Consider the following 19,799-nt stretch of genomic DNA (forward strand, 5'->3'; position numbering starts at 1 on the left):
TATTTCTGTGTGCAGTCTGCAGTTCAGATATTGAATGTTGATGGACAACTTCAGATCCTTCATAGCTCTCTGTATGTTTCTTTATCTTTGTATTTTAGACAGGGTGTCCCTTCTAGTACAGATTATCCTGTTTATAGTAGGAGTTATAGCCTTCTTCTCAGTTCTCTAGCACATCTCCAGTCCATTTGGCTTCTTTTGATAAATGGCAAAGTATTTTACTGATGGATGAAATCCTGGCAGAATGTGTTATTGGACTTATGGAACCTGGATGCCCTTAGAAGTATTTAGGGATCAAGCTACTCAGTATTTACTAGACCCATACTGGTATCTTGTATCTTACTTAGAAAGTTATAGTTACTCAAAGGAATGGAAAGTTGAAGAATAATTCTTACTGTAGCAATCTGTTATTGTTTCCCAAAGGTGACATGCAAACATGGACCTGAAAATTTAGTAAGGCTAAGAAATCCCTGGGGAAAAGTTGAGTGGCAAGGGGATTGGAGTGACAGGTGAGTCCTTACAGCAAAAAGATGTGACACTTCAGATGGATGCAGTCTCAATACCACCTGCAGGCAGAGATTAACACAGACAAGTTCATCAGTTAGAACACAACACTTTGAGCTACTCTGAAAGACCAGACAGTGCTAGTGGAACTGAATGTGGGTGAATGTTAAACACATAAAACCAAAGACCAGAAAATAAAAGATGGTGGTACGAAAAAGAAACTTTATAACTTTCACCCAAGACAGATTAAAATCTTAGCACTGCTATTTGTTTACTAGGAACTCCAATTTAACTGGAGACTTTTAAACATGTCAATAAAAAGTGAGAATATCAGCAACTTCTATAAGCAGTTATAACGGGGACTGAGAAAATGCATAGTGTTATGTCCCGAGCCTTGCAAACGGCTCGGGCGTTTGCAGGCAGTCCCGGGCAGGTGCAAAGCTGCCCGGGACCAGACAGGCTGTCGCCAGCGCCGTGCGCATGCGCGGGTGCTGGCGCGGGAAAAGTAACCCTTTTACCCGGGAGTTGCCTATATAAGAGGCTGCAAGGCGTTTGGGCGAGGCTGAAGCCATCTTCCTGTAAGCTGAACGCTGAATAAATGAAACTGAGAACTCCAGCTGCTTCTCGTGTCTGTTTTCCCGCCACGGACTCAACACATAGGAAGTGAATATTTTTCTGCTCAAGTTTTGAAAAAGCTTTCCTTGATAGCACTGATTTTTAATTGTGGTACTATTTATTTGTTGATTTAAAGATATAGAATCAATAATAGCAAATCAATAAATTTAACTCTAGTTTAACAGAATGTGAACGCACTAATTAAATAAAAATGAACCTGTATATTAACAATAATATATGTGAGGAATTTGTAGAAAGTAAATTTACATAGCAAGTCAGGGCTCCTGTAGTGGAGCTCTTTATATGAAAAAACATTTTGAGGATTAACCAGGATAAAAAAGAGAAGAAAACATTGAATTTAATAAGTATTTATGTATTTTGCCCTTTTAAATTACAGATAGTCTTTGTTTAACATCCACTCATTCAGGAACTGAATGAAGTGCTGAATGAGTCATCATAGTTGTGGCTGTTGTGGTGTCCCTGTGATCCATGTGATTGAGATTCAGTTGGTCAGTGATTGGCTCACAATTATGATATCACAGTGTTCCAGGGTCACATGATCATTATTTGTGACCTTCATTGCTGGCTTCTAACAAGAAAGTTAATGGGGAAGTTGGCAGCAGATCACAAATGTCAATCACATTACCATTGTAGCCATGAAAGATTTGCCTAACAAGAGCAACTGGGACTGACAGAATTGCTGTTGTAAATTGGCATTTACAACACATTATTTAGTAACAGAGTTTCTGGTCCCATTGACCATCAGTAAGTGGGGGCTACCAGTAATGAATCAATCAAATTTCAGGTATTATCTGAAAATTCAATTTTGCAATGCAATTTTCCAACTAAACATTATATATCAGGAAAATAAACATGCTGCATTAATTTAGGACTGGAGAAATGAGAATAGGTAAATTTTGGGTGTACGTAGATAGCTGTGTTCTGCAGAAGCTCTTTCTAAACTGAACCTGTTGACTGAGAGTTCAACACTTCACTGAACCTATGATTCTTAGTGCATCAAAGCTGAGTGAGCTCTGTTTTACAATCATCTTTTTTTCACTTTACTTTAGCTCTGGAAAATGGGAGCTGCTCAGCCCCAAAGAGAAGATTTTGCTACGAAGAAATTCTGATGATGGAGAATTCTGGTACTTTCATGAAATAATAAGTGGCCGTGTCTTTCAATCTATTTCTTTCCCAGATGCTCTTGCTCAGTACTATTTTGAACAATTTTCTTCATTTAAGATCATGCCTCTAAATAGAAATGGTAGGGCTGAAGCAGGGAAAGATGAAAAAGGGAATGGGTATCAGACTGCAGGCCTATTTCCCCATCTCTTATGGGGTCAATATCATATACTTTCTTCAGTGATGTGCTTCACACAAATCACCTTCCAGCAGAACTGCTTTGCACAACCACAGTAGGTTTACCCAATCCAGGCTAGCCCTAGGTTCTAGCAATCAAAAGTAGTAAAATAAATTATGTGCCAGAAGAATATATCAGGTTCTAATATTCAATATATAGCTATAGAGCTAGTGTGTAACTACTGGGTTAAAACATCAACCAGGCAACAAATAAAAATAATAATAATGAGATATTTGGGGAGTATGTATCAGATTTTGAGTAGTCAGAATGAATATGAATATTTGTCTCCAAAGTTTGTAGAGGAGAATTGTTAGAAGCACACCCATTGTAACTCTCATTTGTCCTGAGAGCTAATAAGAGACTCCTGAATAAAGAATACTTAGTTCAGTAATGCATATGGGTCAATATAAATGGGGGGGGGAATGACATTGCCATAGGTGTATACTATAGGCCACCCAACCAAACACAGGAAATAGATGAACTTTTTGCTAGTCAGCTAACTAAGGTATGTAGGAAGCACATCACAATAGTAATGGGGGACTTTAACTACCTTGACATCAACTGGGAGACAAACTCTGCACCAAGTGGAAGATCAAACAGATTCCTGACAAACCTAGCAGACAACTTTGTCTCCCAAAAAGTAGAGAAGGGAACTAGGGGATTAGCCATATTGGATCTAATCCTCACTAACAGAGATGAAATGATAGAAGGAGTTGAAGCCATAGGAACCTTGGGAGGAAGTGATCATGCAATATTGGAATTCAACATTATGGAAGCACAAGCAATAGAACACAGTCAAACTAAAGTCTTCTACTTCAAGAGAGCTAATTTCAATAAACTTAAAGAGGGTTTGGGAAGGATTCCATGGATGAGAATCCTTCAGGGGAAAACAACTCAAGAGGTTTGGGAAATTTTGAAAAGTGAGATAATAAAGGTTCAGTCTAGCACAATACCAACAAAGAGGAAAAATAACAACTCTCAAAAGAAACCAGCATGGCTGCATAAAGAACTCTCTGATCAATTGAAAGATAAAAAGGACAAGTATAGAAAGTGGAAAGAGGGACACATAACTAAGTCAGAATATCAGCAAATAGCCCGAGGCTGCAAAGACGAAGTGAGGAAAGCTAAGGCTCAAAATGAACTAAGGCTTGCAACCAAAGTCAAAAATAACAAAAAAGCTTCTTTCAACATGTGAAGAACAAGAAAAAAGTGAAGGAAATGATTGATCCATTAGTGGGTGAAAGTGGCAAGAAGGTGACAAGCAACAGGAAGAAAGCAGAACTATTTAATTCTTTTTTTGCATCTGTCTTTACACAAAGGGAAAAAACAGACCAACCTATCAAAAATAGTGCCATAAAAAACAAAATAGAAATACAAGTTAAGATAGGCAAGAAAATGGTAAGTGAACACCTGTCCAGCCTAGACGAGTTCAAATCACCAGGACCAGATGGATTACACTCCAAAGTTCTCAAGGAACTGACAGATGTGATCTCAGAACCACTGAACTATATTTTTCAAAGATCCTGGAGCACTGGGGAACTACCAGAGGACTGGAAAAGAGCTGATGTAGTTCCCATCTTCAAAAAAGGGGAAAAGAGGGACCCAGGAAATTACAGACCTATCAGCCTGACCTCAATACCTGGGAAGATTCTGGAAAAGATAATCAAACAACGAATCAGCGAACACCTACAGGCAAACAAAGTCGTTACTAAAAGCCAACATGGGTTTGTCAAAAACAGATCATGTCAGACAAATCTTATTGCATTCTTTGACCAAGTGACAAAATTAGTGGACCAGAGGAATGCTGTGGATATAATTTACTTAGACTTCAGTAAGGCATTTGACAAAGTAGACCACAACCTACTACTTGATAAGATAGAAAAATGCGTGTTAGACAGCATCACCACCAGATGGATCCATAGCTTGCTGACCGGCCGTACTCAGCGTGTGGTCCTCAATGGAATTGCATCTACAAGTGTGTAGTGGGGTGCCCCAGGGCTCTGTTCTGGGCCCAGTGCTCTTCAACATCTTCATCAATGGATGAGGGGATAGATGGGGAACTCATCAAATTTGCAGATGACACCAAACTGGCAGGAATAGCCAATACTCCAGAAGACAGGATTAGGATACAGGAGGATCTGGACAGACTTGAATACTGGGCGCTATCTAACAAAATGAAATTCAATGGTGAAAAAAGTAAGGTTCTACATTTAGGCAAGAAAAACCAAATGCACAGGTATAGTATTTAGGGGTACCTTGCTCAATAGTAGTAACTGTGAGAGGGATCTCGGAGTCCTAGTGGACAATCATTTAAATATGAGCCAGCAGTGTGCTGCAGCGGCCAAAAAAGCCAACACAGTGCTAGGCTGCATTAACAGAGGGATAGAATCAAGATCACGTGAAGTATTAATATCACTTTACAATGCCTTGGTAAGGCCACACTTGGAATACTGCATCCAGTTTTGGTCACCACGATGTAAAAAAGATGTTGAGACTCTAGAAAGAGTACAGATAAGAGCAACAAAGATGATCAGGGGACTGGAGGCTAAAACATATAAGGAACGGTTGCTGGAATTGGGTATGTCTAATTTAACAAAGAGAAGGACGAGGGGGGACATGATAGCTGTGTTCCAATATCTCAGGGGCTGCCACAAAGAAGAGGGAGTCAAGCTATTTTCCAAAGCGCCTGAAGGCAGGACAAGAAGCAACGGGTGGAAACTAAGCAAAGAGAGAAGCAACCTAGAACTAAGGAGAAACTTCCTGACAGTTAGAACAATTAACCAATGGAACAACCTGCCTCCAGAAACGATGAATGTTCCAACACTGGAAGTTTTAAAGAAGAAACTGGACAGCCATTTGTCCAAAATGGTATAGGGTTTCCTGCCTGAGCAGGGGGTTGGACTAGATGACCTCCAAGGTACCTTCCAACTTTATCATTATTATTAGTAGTAGTAAAGAATACTTAGTGACCAATAATAAAGTAGGGATTTTGATAATGTCGGAGAGTAGATGTGTTTAGTTTGCAAAAGAACGCATTAAGGTGAGATATTGCAGCTATCTTGGTGAAAGAGCATCATGCAAAAGATGAAGCTAACTCGCTTTCCATTATTCCAGGATGCAGGTTTATAGTTAGTGGTAAGGAATTGCAGAGAAACAGATTTCTCATTAAATACTAGAAGAACTTCCCAACTATAAAAGTTGGTATAGTTGTCTCAGAAAGTAGTGGACTAGGTAGTGGATCAGTTACAGTTATTGTGCATTTCCTATATAGAGCATGAGTTTGGTTGAGATGAAATGAGATTTGATGGATCACTTCAATTTGATAATCTCTTCTTATGAAAGGAGATCCATGCTGCTTTGCATTTTCACTTACTCAAGCAGCTATGCTTCTTCAGTTTTTGTCCTTCAGGTTTCTGGCCTTTAGTGGTCTTCTGTGCATGTATAGTTTATGTATAAAACCAAAGTGGATAGTTAAGGTAAATTGGCTCCCTCTAATTGGTTTGTGAGGTTCAGTAGTCAACTCTGACTCTTCATGTTGAGTGTAGAAACAGACTGCAGAATCTAAACAGACTGTCTTGCTTTTAATACTTGAAACCAAGCAGCTTCATGGTCTAGGCCTAATAGATGTTGTCTTAATCAATTTTTATTTGAGATAGACATGTCTATAATACGGACTGCTTGCTACAATACATTGCTTTCTGTGTCTCAAAAGAAAATGAACAGTTCTGTATTATGTTGCAGAGGCCTCAAAGGCCTGCTTGACTTGGCTGCATTCCTGTTTTTGTTACAGCACTAGTGAGGACCTCTTCCTATATGGTGTAGACCTTTGCGGATTGCCTAAATCATACTCTAAGACGTATCAACACATTATCATTGAAATCAATTAATCAATCTTTATTACGGCCACAGACCAGCACCACAAACAAAAGCATTCAAAACAATAATAATAGTAAAAAACAAAAATTAAAGACAGACAGAATACCATTGAAATATAAGAACCTAAAATCTATTATAAAATCAGACACATCTTATTCCGACCAATGAAATTCTTGCAAATAGTTTATGTTTGGTTTAAAAAGGGCCATTTGTGAAAACCCAAAGTTTGTCACGTTTCCACATACATTCATACTTGTCATTACATACACAATCACATGCATACATTTCACACAAACATTTTATATGCACAACGGTTTCACAAACATGCGCAAATGCACACACACATTCCATAACTACAGAGTCAGAAAGTTATTTATTCCATGTTTTCATATTATAGCATTTTACCACTAGATGGCAATATCAACATAGATTTTAATGTTATAGTAATTTTTCTTTGCTCTTGCCTTTTCTCTCCTGCACTCATAGTCATGTTTTAACACTAACAATATGTCAGGCATTTTACACAAATCTGCATTTTCTTTTATCTTCTCCTTTGGTGATACCCATCCTCTTTATCAATGCTAATTAGGCAAGATGATAGGGGGAGATTAAAAAAAAAAGTAGGTTGTGGGCTATGCCACATAATCAAAGCCCTGCTCCTGGTTTACCAGTGTACTCATAAAACAAGGAGTTTTTTTTTTTAAATTTTAATCATAGGATGTCACTGGAAGACTTGAAAATTCATTTTATGGATCTGGTGATCTGTAAATTAACTCCAGATCTCATGAGTCAGGAAGATGGGAAGAAGTGGACATGCTCCATGCAGTTTGGCAAATGGATCAAAGGAAGCACAGCAGGTGGCAGATTGAAGAACTTCAGAGGTGAGACTTCCTGGGGAGACGAGGTTTGGAAAATAATGCCTGGGTTTAAGGAGCTGTGCATCTGTTCTCTTTTAATAATGTCTATAGAGCAACTTGAAGACAAACATATAATAGTGAATGCTCTGATATCAAAATGCTGAGTTAACTCTAGCTGAAGAATTCTTCTTAAATTATTTCTGTTGGATAACGATCTGCTTCAGCATGCGCATCAGCTTATATGTGAAATTGCAAAAAAGTGAATTTTTCCCTTTGCAGACTTGGTGGGCAATTTCCCCACAAGCAGGAACTGATAAGAATATAAACTGCCTTCAGAAGTATTGCAGATAGCCTATGCTGAACAATGGTGATTGGGACCACAATGTCCATTGCTAAGTGATGGGGGTCATAAAGTATGATGTCATGTGACTGCATTGCTTAGCAACAGCAATCCTGGCAGTCCCTGTTGTGATTGTTAAGCAAGGATCGCAGGACCTCACTAAGCAAGTGACCAGGATTTTTTACTTCCTGCCCACTTTCCTATTTACTTTTCTTGTGGGAAGTGGGCAGAGAAGTTCACCTGTGGAAATCACATGACCTCAGGGACACTGCAATAACTGCAACTTTGAGGATGAGATGTACAAAGTCCTCCTCATTCAGTGCCTTCAATTGTAACTTCAAATGAGTGGTTGCTAAGTGAGGACTAATTATAATTTGTTTGGAGTCTCTTAAAGGGGAAGGTGGCTTGAAAACTCCACAGGTTCTCTTTTACTGCAATTACTCAACCATCCCAATGTAGCCCCAAATCACTTTATTCTATTATGGATTCTGCAGAATATTCCAAGTATACATATTTAACCTCCACAGTAACCAGGACAAAGGAACTGGGTGAAGCTGACAAGAGTTTTCATTATTTCCTCCTCCTCCTCTTAAGCAGAGGAAAAAACACAAAGTGCCAGGTTATTTCTTGGTCTTTCGGTGTGGGATGGCAAAGCAACTACTTTATGCGTTTGTTGTTCCAAAACCAGTGACTCCAAACCCAATTCTGTTTTATCTTGATGGGTATTGTTGTTATTACTCAGTTTGATGCCATTTTACTCCAAACGACTTTGGGCAAACCACAATACCCCAGACAATATAAAAACAATATGCACTAATAAGAAGCAATAAACAATCCAGCAGAGGGGGCTCTAGCCACCGAATCCCACAGTCTGGGAGAACAAGCAGGTCTTTATGGCCTCCAGAACATCAACAGGATTGGAGCCATCTGAGCCTCAGTGGGAACTTTATGCCAGAGAACAACCACTGTGGCAGAGAAGGAGCACTTCTTGGGTGCTGATACATGGCATGGCTTAACTCGAAATGTGTCAAGCTTGTCATCTTGAATTATCTGGACAGATGCCATCTCAAATAATAATAATAATAATAATAGTAAAGTTGGAAGGGACCTTGGAGGTCATCTAGTCCAACCCCCTGCTCGGGCAGGAAACCCTACACCATTTCGGACAAATGGCTGTCCAGGCTCTTCTTAAAAACTTCCAGTGTTGGAGCATTTACTGCTTCTGGAGGCAAGCTGTTCCACTGATTAATTGTTCTCAATGTCAGGAAGTTTCTCCTTAGTTCTAGGTTGCTTCTCTCCTTGATGAGTTTCCACCCGTTGCTTCTTGTCCTGCCTTCAGGTGCTTTGGAAAATAGCTTACTTCCCTCTTCTTTATGGCAGCCCCTGAGATATTGGAATACTGCTATCATGTCCCCCTTGTCCTTCTCTTCGTTAAACTAGACATACCCAATTCTCGCAACCGTTCCTTATATGTTTTAGCCTCCAGTCCCCTAATCATCTTTGTTGCTCTTCTCTTTACTCTTTCTAGAGTCTCAACATCTTTTTTACATCGTGGTGACCAAAACTGGATGCAGTATTCCAAGTGTGGCCTTACCAAGGCATTGAAGAGTGGTATTAATACTTCACGTGATCTTGATTCTATCCCTCTGCTAATGCAGCCTAGCACTGTGTTGGCCTTTTTGGCAGCTGCAGCACACTGCTGGCTCATATTTAAGTGATTGTCTACTAGGACTCCGAGGTCCCTCTCACAGTTACTACTATTGAGCATGGTGCCACCTATGCTGTACTTGTGCATTTGGTTTTTCTTGCCTAAATGTAGAACCTTGCTTTTTTCACCATTGAATTTCATTCAAATAACCAAGGTTTATGCTGTATAAGGCTTTACACATCATAGCCAGTACTTTGAGTCACACCTAGTGTAGCTTGCAGAGAACAGATGTCACATACACACAGCAAGGCATGCCCATTGCTGAAATGCCATTGCATTCTAGACCAATTGAAATTTCTGAGTGGTATTCAGTGGCAGTCTCCAATGTAATATTCAAGCTGTGTTTAGGGCATGAATGTCTGTCTGAATACCTTCCCATCTGAGAAAAGGGTGCAATTTCCACATCATAGTTGCCACATGTCCATCAAACATGTAAATCCATGAAAGCCCCAAGTTGGGCACTACTTTTGAATGGGGACATGCAATCCCCTCCAAAGCCAAAAATAGAATATTTCCCTAAATTAAGTGGCCCCAATAACTATAGATACGCAGTCTTGGTAAGAGTAAATCAAAGTCTTCCATCACATCTAGATCCACTCAGACTCAAGGTGCTGGGCCAAGATGGCCTGGGGCTGAAGGATCTAATTGGGTATCATCACATATGGATGGTACAAAACTCCAAAGTCCTGGATAAACTTATCTAGCAGTTTCACATACTTGTTGAATAAGAGTGGGAGAGAATCAATCTTTGTGGCAACCCGTAAAGGAGGAGTTGAGAACCGGGAGTGATCAATCTCTTCTATCTAATACCAACTAAAACCAGCCCTGAAGGAACAAAGAGAAGCATTATAAAATGTCCCCTCCCTCATTCCCAATCCTGGAGCCAGTCCAGAAGATAAAAATTGCTACACACTATTTTCTAAAAATATGAATTTGTAGGAAAGGTAACAATTATTTAATTTCTTTTTTTATATCAGTTGTATGTTTCACGTGTTGTTGTAGGACCTAGAGTAGATGGTGGAGGGCATTGATAGGGTAATAGTATACGCATTCTCCTATTAATAAGCTAAAGGTATCATAGTATTCACTGTTCATTGTGTGTTCCAATGTCTGTAGTGAGGAAGATGATCAAAGAGCCAGCTTCAAAAAGGATTTAGAACAATTGGAAAGTATAAATGAAGCCATATGGAAATAGCCACAGTCTTCCTCAAAGTGTTTTGATCCTTCCAAGCATTTTGGCCTGCAGCTTCTTTTATTCATGATTTGGTTGTGTTCGTTAAGGCAAATGGGAGTTGCAGTGCAAAATATTTTGGGAGTACCAGATGGATAACATTCTCTATATAACTATATAGAGATCTATATAACTGCTAAGGAAGACATTTAGTTCTTTTAATGTATACACTCTTACCTTGGAAGATATTTTTCTTGCTTGCTTATTTTAAACCAGACCAGCTAGATCAATAAAACAGTTTATAGTCTATGTGACATTTTTCTTAATGTTAGCTCTATTCCATTTTTGTGGATTTTTTTTTTCTGTTAGCAGTCTCTTCATGTTAATTTCACAACTAGGTACAGAATGACATTCTGGGGACTGAGGCTGGAATTTTTGCCCTTTCTTCTCTCAGGCTCATTTTGGACAAATCCCCAATACTTGTTGAAAGTTTTGCAAGGCAATGGAAGCAAAAGATCTTTATACTCCTGCAGTGTGCTGGTGTCTCTTATCCAAAAACACAGTGGCAAACATCGGAATCGAGTCCCTCATTTGCACATAGGCTTATCACTCTATAAGGTAAAGAGAATTGTGTTTAAATGTGGGTTTGAATTGCTCAAGATGAAGAGAAGGAAGCTCCTTAGCTTTGCCAAGCAAATACTTTAATCATCAACTTCTTTTCCAGTATGGGACCGTGATCTTAACCAACCAAGATGGAACAGAATATTTAGTCATGTTTTTTTCTTTGTTTGAATCTTTTATTCTTTTGCTTTCTAGTTTGTATTTATATTTTCTTGTTGTCGTTAGAACTTGTAATAACATGTTAAAAATATTTAGCCTTAGAGAAATTGTTATTAAATCAAGATGAACAGAGATTATCAATTAGAGGCAGAGAAAAGGAGAAAGAATATCATGTAAGGCAAGGGTTCTTAACCTTGGCAACTTTAAGACTTGTGGACTTCAACTCCCAGAATTCCTCAGCCAGCAAAGCTGGCTGAGGAATTCTGGGAGTTGAAGTCCACAAGTCTTAAAGTTGCCAAGATTGAGAACCCCTGATGTAAGGAAAATATAGATAAGATCCTACACCCACATTTTGCATAGCAATCAAAACCATTCCTGATTCGATAATTCCTTTAGAAACACACCAACATTTTCTACTATATTCAGTGTAATTTCTTGTATATTGTCATGGTTCCGGAGGAAGAAGCTCTTCAAAGAACTTTGAGGCATTGTTTACCTTAAAGAATCTTTAATTTGCAACATAGCTTCGGCAAGTACATAGAGAACCCAAAATCTGAATTCTTCTCCTCCAGACTCACAGTAACAAAGCATAACTCACTCCTTCATTTAATAGTCATTAATCACATTCTCTAATTAGTTTGAAGTGTGAACTTTCCCTCCCGTTATCTTCTCTTATTACAACTAACCTTGAAGAATACTCTACTGAGATATTGTTATGGCTAACTAGTCCCCAAGCACATTCTTCCCCCCTCCCTTCCAGCACCATCTAATTTTAACTCTAAAAGTAATACACAGATTAAATAAAAAATGTCTGCATCTTCATATATTGTCAAGCAAGAACATCCGATGTTAGCAGCATTGACATATACTTTAAAAAAGGTAGAAAAAGTTTTAAAGGCAAAGTAGGCCTGCACAATCCTCCCTGCAAAAATTTAATCAACAATGGTAGAGATTCTGGTTGTTGAGTTTAGTGCTTTCATGTTCTGACTGGTTCCACCACTTAACAATTTTCATTTTTAAATGTCTTGATGCGTACTTGTTGACACATGTCCTTTCTCTTCCTTCTAGGTGGACCAGGAGGTATGTAGAAACTTTTCATCTTTTTTTGAGGGGGGGGGCATAGTTATACAATCATAGTTGTATAAATTACTTTCCCCTGCTCTCTTACTGAATTAAGATTAAGTAGAAATTGTGCAGCTAACCTCAATGAGTGCAGCAAAACTGACTTTCTGCTGTGAATATGATTTTCATTTATTCAAAGCCTGAATGTTGGAGACATGATGTTGAAAGTAGACAGTCTGAAATGCAATATACTTAAATTAGTAATGAAGAACATGTCTCAGTGATTGCAATGGATTTACTTTAAGTATCATATATCATAAAATACTTATAGGTCTTTATGTGAAAATGTTGAAATATATTGCTTTCAAGAGCTGAAATATTCAGATTGAAATCTTAATAATTTGTTTGCTAGAAATTATTATTGAACTTGTTCACAATCTTGATCATTTTTTTGGCTTTTCCAGATCTGAACACTGTCCAATGTGAGTGTTTGGATATGGCATTCAAGTACTCCTTGTTCTTATTTTAGATAAGCTTCTTAAGGAAATTAGAAAAAAAATGACTGTTAATGCCAAAGTGATTGAATACATTTCAAGATAATGCACTTTTATGGCTTAATTAAGGATTAATGGCAATGTTCCTGGGATATGCCCAGAAGCAGTAGGCAAGGTTGAGTGAGAAATGATTTTATTACATTTTTCTCCTTTCTTTTCTTTTCGCTTCTGCCTCTAATAATTATATATTCCTGGGAGACATTCAACCAACTTTTTGGCTGATTTGTGGAAATTACTTGTAGATGCCACTAAATCGATATAAGCATTTTTCTCCACTGCATATAGCCAGCCTTAAATAATAGTTTAGAGATACTTCATCTCAAATATGTTGAGTTTTTCAAATTTAATAAATGTATTTTGGGATGGGAAAGTGCTGCTTTCAAGAAGAGATTAGATGCTACTGTTCAGTAGAACAGCTTTTTCAAACCTGAAGATTCTCTAACATTTGATTTCTATCTCTCTGGATTCTTAGTGAAGTCCCTGTAGTTTGGTGAATTCTGGGAGAGTTGAAATCTAATATCTTAATATTTTTTTCATGTTTTCATTTTTGTTCAAGAATTCTTTTAGCTCCACTTTCCCCTAATATTATTTTTAGATACTATCAAAAACTAATCTGAACCACATTCAGATTATAACCAAATTTATAATGTCTGTATTTTTTCCCAACCTATTTGTTTTACAAATCCAAGCATTAATGTAAATGTGCACACATTTTCATTTACAATTCAAGTCCATTTTCATGTGGCTACACGTGCTTTTGAAAATGGTTTGGAAAAGGATGTTCAGCATATGTGAGAGTGTGAGCACAGCACCTCTATTTAGCAGCCCAAGTCCCACAGGGACCCAAAGGGGGTAGCTGGCCCAAGGCTTGTGAAGACCCAGTGGGGCAGGAAGAGATAACTGGGAGGGGGCACTACAACATCCCTACAGTTGGTTGTATGGGCAAATGACTGCAGGGGCACTGCAATGACTTTAATTTCAAAACTGGGACATAAGTAGCCTCCGTGTGTGTGTATCTGTCATAACATTGAACAGTCACTAAGTGAGTGATCATAAATTGAGGATTACTTGTATAGATCCAGGCTAATGATTCACGAATGAATAACATGTTCTGGACAGTTGTATGTTTTAAATCAATACACTGGACAAGATTTGTTTTCCCCAAATGTTTTGCTTTCTGTTTGGTAATTATGATAGACGCCTTCAAACAGAATAGAATTATAATTTCAGAATGACAATAGCACACAAGAATCTTGAGAAATATGAAACTAACTTTTAATAACTAGAATGTATTTAATTGCATTATGTTTCTGACATACTGCATGAGTTCAGGAGGACTAAAAGTGTTTTGCTGCTGATTTTTGTTTGTACTCAGTGTCTGATGCATCTCACTGCAATGTGCAAGAATAGTTATCCAGCACTGATAGAATCCAGTTGCCCTGATACTGTTTTCCCATTGTGGCAATATGCTGGCAAAACCTTTCACCATGCCTGTCACTGATTGCAATTAGATTTTCAGGGGAAAAAAAATCCAAGTATGAATGCAGAAAATGAATCTTTGGTGATGTGTTGCACTTCATGGATTTGTATGCTGTAAGAAGTTTGTCAACCAGCTAAATGCAGTTTGGTACTCTGTAGTTGCCAAGAAAATTCTCAGCATTCTTGAATGCTTGCTAGGTGTTTTTGTCTGACTTCACAAGCAGATCTTCGAAGCACCTGTCATTGATAATGTATCTGATTTGTGGACCAACAAAAATGCCTTCCTTAATCTTGGCATGAGTTATTCTTGGAAACATCTGTCTTTAAATAATGAAAACCTTCAGTTTCCTTGTTCATCGCTCTCACAAAATTTTTCATTAGTTTAAGTTTTATGTGAAATAGAGACAAAAATATATTTTATTGGGCAACATGAAACATGTACCATGTTTTTCTGTCCTGGAACCAAATTCTTTCAAAGCGGCCACTTCTTTTTAATACAATGCAACTCCCGTATACAGCTATCCCATTCACGTATGTAAAACAGTACTTAGTTATACCCAAGCTGCACTGGGTATAACTTTTAGATATGCACAGATATTCCAGTTGTATTTGGCGTACTGGGTGTGCTTCAACACCAGTTCCATGTTTTTGTATGTTTCTTTCATGTATGCAGCATACCTAACTGATACTGAATGGTGTTCATTGCCATTGTGTAAGAAGACTTCTATAAAACAGCATGTGATAGGTTAAATCACAGGTTATTTCCATGATTAGCAGCCCAAAATCTACAAAATAAGCCTAAGAGTGTTGAGGAAGCAAAATCTTTGTTGTTTAGAACAATACAAGTAGAATAACATAATCAACATAAAGCTAACGAAATCAGCATCAAATCAAGTCATAAATGGTATAAAACTATTACTAAGGTAGCCTGAGACTAGTTTGTAAACATAAAAAAGGGAGTGCATTAGTGCCAAGATGAAATCCATAAAACAAATCTATGTATTACTGAAACTCTCCTTGTCTATTTGTAACCTTCCGTTGGGTGAAACAGTGAATCATTGAATCAATATATTTCAGATGGACTAGCTTAAAGAATGCATCACAAATATGGAACCCATGGGACTGAAATTTGTCAGAGTTGTGGTTTAGTGCCTCTGCATTGTCATGGTCAGCTGTGGTCATATAATAATTTCTAACACTCTCTACCAGCTACCTGGCAGGAAGGAAAGTCAATGAATAAGTCAGCAGGAAGTCAAAGATCATTCCCATTTCCACTGTTTTTGGCCTGACTATGGTCATTCTGTTTGTCTATTTAGGCAAGGAAATATCTCTGAAATGATGACCCAATGGGTTATGAATTGCCTAGTAAGTAACTAAAATCCATGGGTATATTATATTTCCATCTAGCAATGAAAAGACTACAAATAGGTGTCATATGAAATCCTCTAATGAGTGTATTCCATTGGAATAAAGATTAAGATTGATGACAGCCTAACAATGGTAGACCAGACTAAAAAAACTGTTGCCATATGTTTGTTGCCATACATTATTGTAACAGCCATAGTAACAAAATCTTGCAGATCTGATTGTGCTTCCCTCTCCTTCACTTTACTTTAGTGTGTGCTAGGGAGAGCCTGCTTGAGATGTTTAACTAATTTCTTGGTCCAGGCTCCACCCTCTTATCTGACTGTTGCCTTTGTTGCTGCTCTTTCTTCTGTCCTTCAAAGTCACTGCCTATTTCCTCTACATTTTTGCCTTATTTTATTTATATATATTTATAGAGTCATTCATACATGACTCTAGATCATGTGAGATGATGTAGGATTGACCATCAATAATAAGGGAATCAGTAATCATGAAGTATGCTGCAAACCAGCACTTAGTAGGACAGCAATGAAGGGCATGGAAAAGATACAGTGACAAGTCACTAACTAAAAAGAATCAAATTGTCCAGACAACATTTTTTCCTGTGGTATTCTGTGGAATTAAGGAAAATTGAACTTTGAAGATGCAAATAGAAAGAGCAATGACATTTTTGAAGTTTGGTGATAGAAGAGACTCTTGGGAATACCATGGATAACAATAAAAATAAACAAATGGATCATAGAGCAAGGCAATCAGAGTCCTTACTTAATGACCAAACTATTACATTTGTCATACATTGTGACCAGGTTTTCAGCTTCTTGAAGGCCATAAAGGTAGGGAAATGGAAAAATAGAGAACAACCTGCAGCAAGTTGGATAGACTTTTTAAATTAATTCCAGTTTACTGACTACAGTATCCCTTAAATGAGCTTACATTTAATGCATGACAAAACTTAAATCCCGAAGAGATTGTCCAACTTGTCAAAAGCACTCAAATTTTATTAAGGTTTGAGAGAAATACACAAATTCAAATTCTGACAACTAAATGTTCTGAAATTTTACTTCAGATTTAATGAGAATATTCTGTTCCTGAGTGAACCCACCAGGCTTTTGTGCTTTAAAAGCTAAACTCTACAGGTTGTGTTGCTGTGAAACCTGTCAGGCTGTCATTGCTTCCCATAGGGAACTCTTAAGGCTATAGGGGGTGGCTAGCTATATTATCTGGTTAGAGCAGGGAAATCAAATCTATTTGTCTTTCATGTGGTGCTTTGGACCAATTGGGAGACAGCACTTTACCATTTAAACTCACTGAAGCTTGGAGCTGGAGACTGCTAAGAGGTAATTTCAGGCATGTATTGAACATCAAGATTAATATAGTGAAGTACAAAACCAAGAGCAGTTTTAAAATTGGAAATACAATGAATCACAGCATTGACCAAAGCATAAATGCTTTGCATTTAATATATGATGCATTCTAAGGGGCAACCCCACCCTCTTAGCAGATGATAAATTGCTCCATTAGCAAGAGAGAAATACAACAAGAGTGAGCGAGAGTGCAAAAGTTGCTCTGCAAATGCTCTTGTGGTAACAAAGTCCATTGGAGAGTAAAATGTCAGAGTCATTGTGAGGTATGGCTGGCTCCGGGAGGCTCCATTTTTCTTAGCCAATGTAATTATTGATAGTCTTTCTGTGCTGAGTATTCTATTTAGTTGTTGGTGATAGAAAGGCCTAATAAAAGGGCAAGTTTTTCTTCATGGTCACATTATAATAGTGGAAGTGCTCGAAGTATATCTACAGTTGTAATTCTAAGCATGCTTACACAGAAGTAAGTCTGGTTAAGATTAAGGGAGCTTTTATGGAAAAACAAGAACAGGAACAGTATAAAGAATATAGTGTTGGTGTATTCTTGGGTTTCAGGGTAATACAAAAATGAAGCTAAATACAATTTTGAAAACAATTGAATTGCCCTATTATTGCATGTTTTTTCTTCTTCTGTTCACTTGTGTCTGATTCTCAGAGAGTGCCTGGACAAGTCCTTGTGGGTTTTTTGGCAAGTTTTTTCAAAAGTTTGCCATTGCTTCCTTCCTATGACTGAGAGAGAGTAACTGGCCCAAGGCCAGCCAGCTGGCTTTGTGCCTAAGGTGGGACTAGAACTCACATCTCTGTTTCTAGTTTAATTACTACACCAAACTGTCTCTTGCATGTTCCTGACCATAATAGACATAGTATCGAATAATTGGCAGGTTTCTTTCTGGTGCTCCAATTGCAATCAGGCATCAGACATGATGTATGCTCAAGCAGAATATGCAAACTAGACGTGGTACAAATGCAGCCGCTTCAGCAATGATGATGCATATATCCTGATATAGTTAGGTGAACTTACTTTGTGAATATCTTACTCATACTTTATGAACTGCATTAGCTGCCATTCAGCTTCTAGATGCCATTCAATATGCCAGTTGTCCCTCTTTAAAGACCTAGAGGCTCCAGACCTGATCTGATGGATCACCTTCTCTTGTATTTATCTGCCTGTCTAGCCAGTTCAAATAGATTCAACTTTCTCCAAGTCCTGTCTCTCAAGGTCTTGAAGGGTCTCTTGGAAGCTGTTCTGAAATGATTGTTCAGAGGGCCTAAAACTGTACCCAAAGAAAGCATAGGGCAAAAGGGAAGGAAATGAAACTGAGGAAAGAATAACATGGGGAGATGAGTAAAATGGTTCAAATATTTGTTGGTTTGGCCATAAAGGTTTAATTTCTATTAAAACATGCAATATGCATTTTGGAATATTATTGGTGGGGAGGCTGAATTGACTAATATTCTAGTTATAGGGAGTAGCTTGGCAAAAAGTGTCAGGAGAAGGAGGAAAACCTGACCCATCCCCAGTGAAAATCTGCCACCCCTGCAGGTATTATTTTTTTTTAAATATTCCAGTATGGTTTTTAGTGTTGCATTTCATTTAGAAATATCTAGAAATGATTTCCACCATCTGTTTTTAATACAGGACAGGATGGTATGTATATTTGTTCCCAGAGCCTGAGCCAATATTGTGAGCAGCATGAACGTGTAAACCATTAACGTCCCTTCTATTTTTTAAAAAAAAATTCTCAGTCATCACAAGAAACGCTCTTAATTTATTTTGTTGTTTTATTTTTTTAGTTCTGTGATAACAATAAAAAGCTGCCTCCTTCTTTCTTCATTTGGAACGCACGTTTGGGTCAATCGCTCTTTGTGAATAATCGGGAAGTGACTCAGGATTTCCGCCTCTCTCCTGGGATGTATGTGGTGGTTCCCTCTACTTTGGAACCTCATCAGGAGTCGGAGTTCATCTTGCGAGTCTTCTCCAGAAGGCACAGCTTGCGGTAAGAGCTCCTTTCTTAGTTTGCAAAGACCATCCTAACACCCAGATTTCCCATTCTAATTCCACCAACAAAACTTCTGTGCCTCCCTGTGCAGTTCTGTTCCCCTTTCTCTCCTTTTTCACCACATTCATAATTTAGCATGCTATGAAGTACCAGGCACATTGAGGTTGGTAATTAGGTAACCAGTAGATCTTTCGGTGCAGATTTCAGGCCTGTATGAAATACTCTGTATTTTATAGAGGTTTGCCATCTGGATGCGGATGCTATATAAGTAAAAGATTTCCAAGATGAGAAATTGGTTTAAAGTAACAAGGGAACTCACAATCCTTTGAGACACAATCCACTGTGGTTATCCAAAGCTTTCTTCACTTCACCAGAAAATTGGGAGGAGGGTGTCAGAAAGATTTGCTGATCTACCCCAATCAGGCTTCTGTTACTGCTCGTCTGAATCAGCTGCATGGGCAACCTAAAAGTTCTCCATCATTTGTGAGTCTTAAAAATCACTCATGCAGCCTGCTATGTGACCTCAGGTTGGTGATGTCTCTCCTTGATTTTCCTCCCATACCGCACTCTCAATTTCTTACTTATGCCATTACTATGATTGTCCAAGGAAAGACAGAAGAGAATCCACAAATTAATTACCTCATGCTCTTGACTCCAGTACTGTCTCCATCAAGATGGCAGAAGAAGCAGCAGCTCTTAAGAATCCTGTTCAAGACCTTCTCTTGGTGAAATGGAGGGCCAAAATTAAACTCTCTTTTCACTAAAGATGT

General features: G+C 38.2%; 1 protein-coding gene across 1 annotated transcript in view; it reads left to right on the top strand.

The window, feature by feature from the left end:
• The window catches only part of CAPN14 (calpain 14), a 68,542-nt gene that overhangs the window by 18,142 nt on the left and 30,601 nt on the right, over nucleotides 1-19,799 (top strand). Inside the window, 6 exon segments of the mRNA XM_039341574.1 lie at nucleotides 421-506; nucleotides 2,187-2,261; nucleotides 7,070-7,233; nucleotides 10,883-11,046; nucleotides 12,277-12,288; nucleotides 18,824-19,026. Of these exon segments, the coding sequence (XP_039197508.1) occupies nucleotides 421-506; nucleotides 2,187-2,261; nucleotides 7,070-7,233; nucleotides 10,883-11,046; nucleotides 12,277-12,288; nucleotides 18,824-19,026 (704 nt within the window).

The sequence above is a fragment of the Crotalus tigris genome, unplaced genomic scaffold (assembly GCF_016545835.1).
Source record: "Crotalus tigris isolate CLP2741 ecotype Arizona unplaced genomic scaffold, ASM1654583v1 scf7180000017771.5222438, whole genome shotgun sequence".
Taxonomy (NCBI): domain Eukaryota; kingdom Metazoa; phylum Chordata; class Lepidosauria; order Squamata; family Viperidae; genus Crotalus; species Crotalus tigris.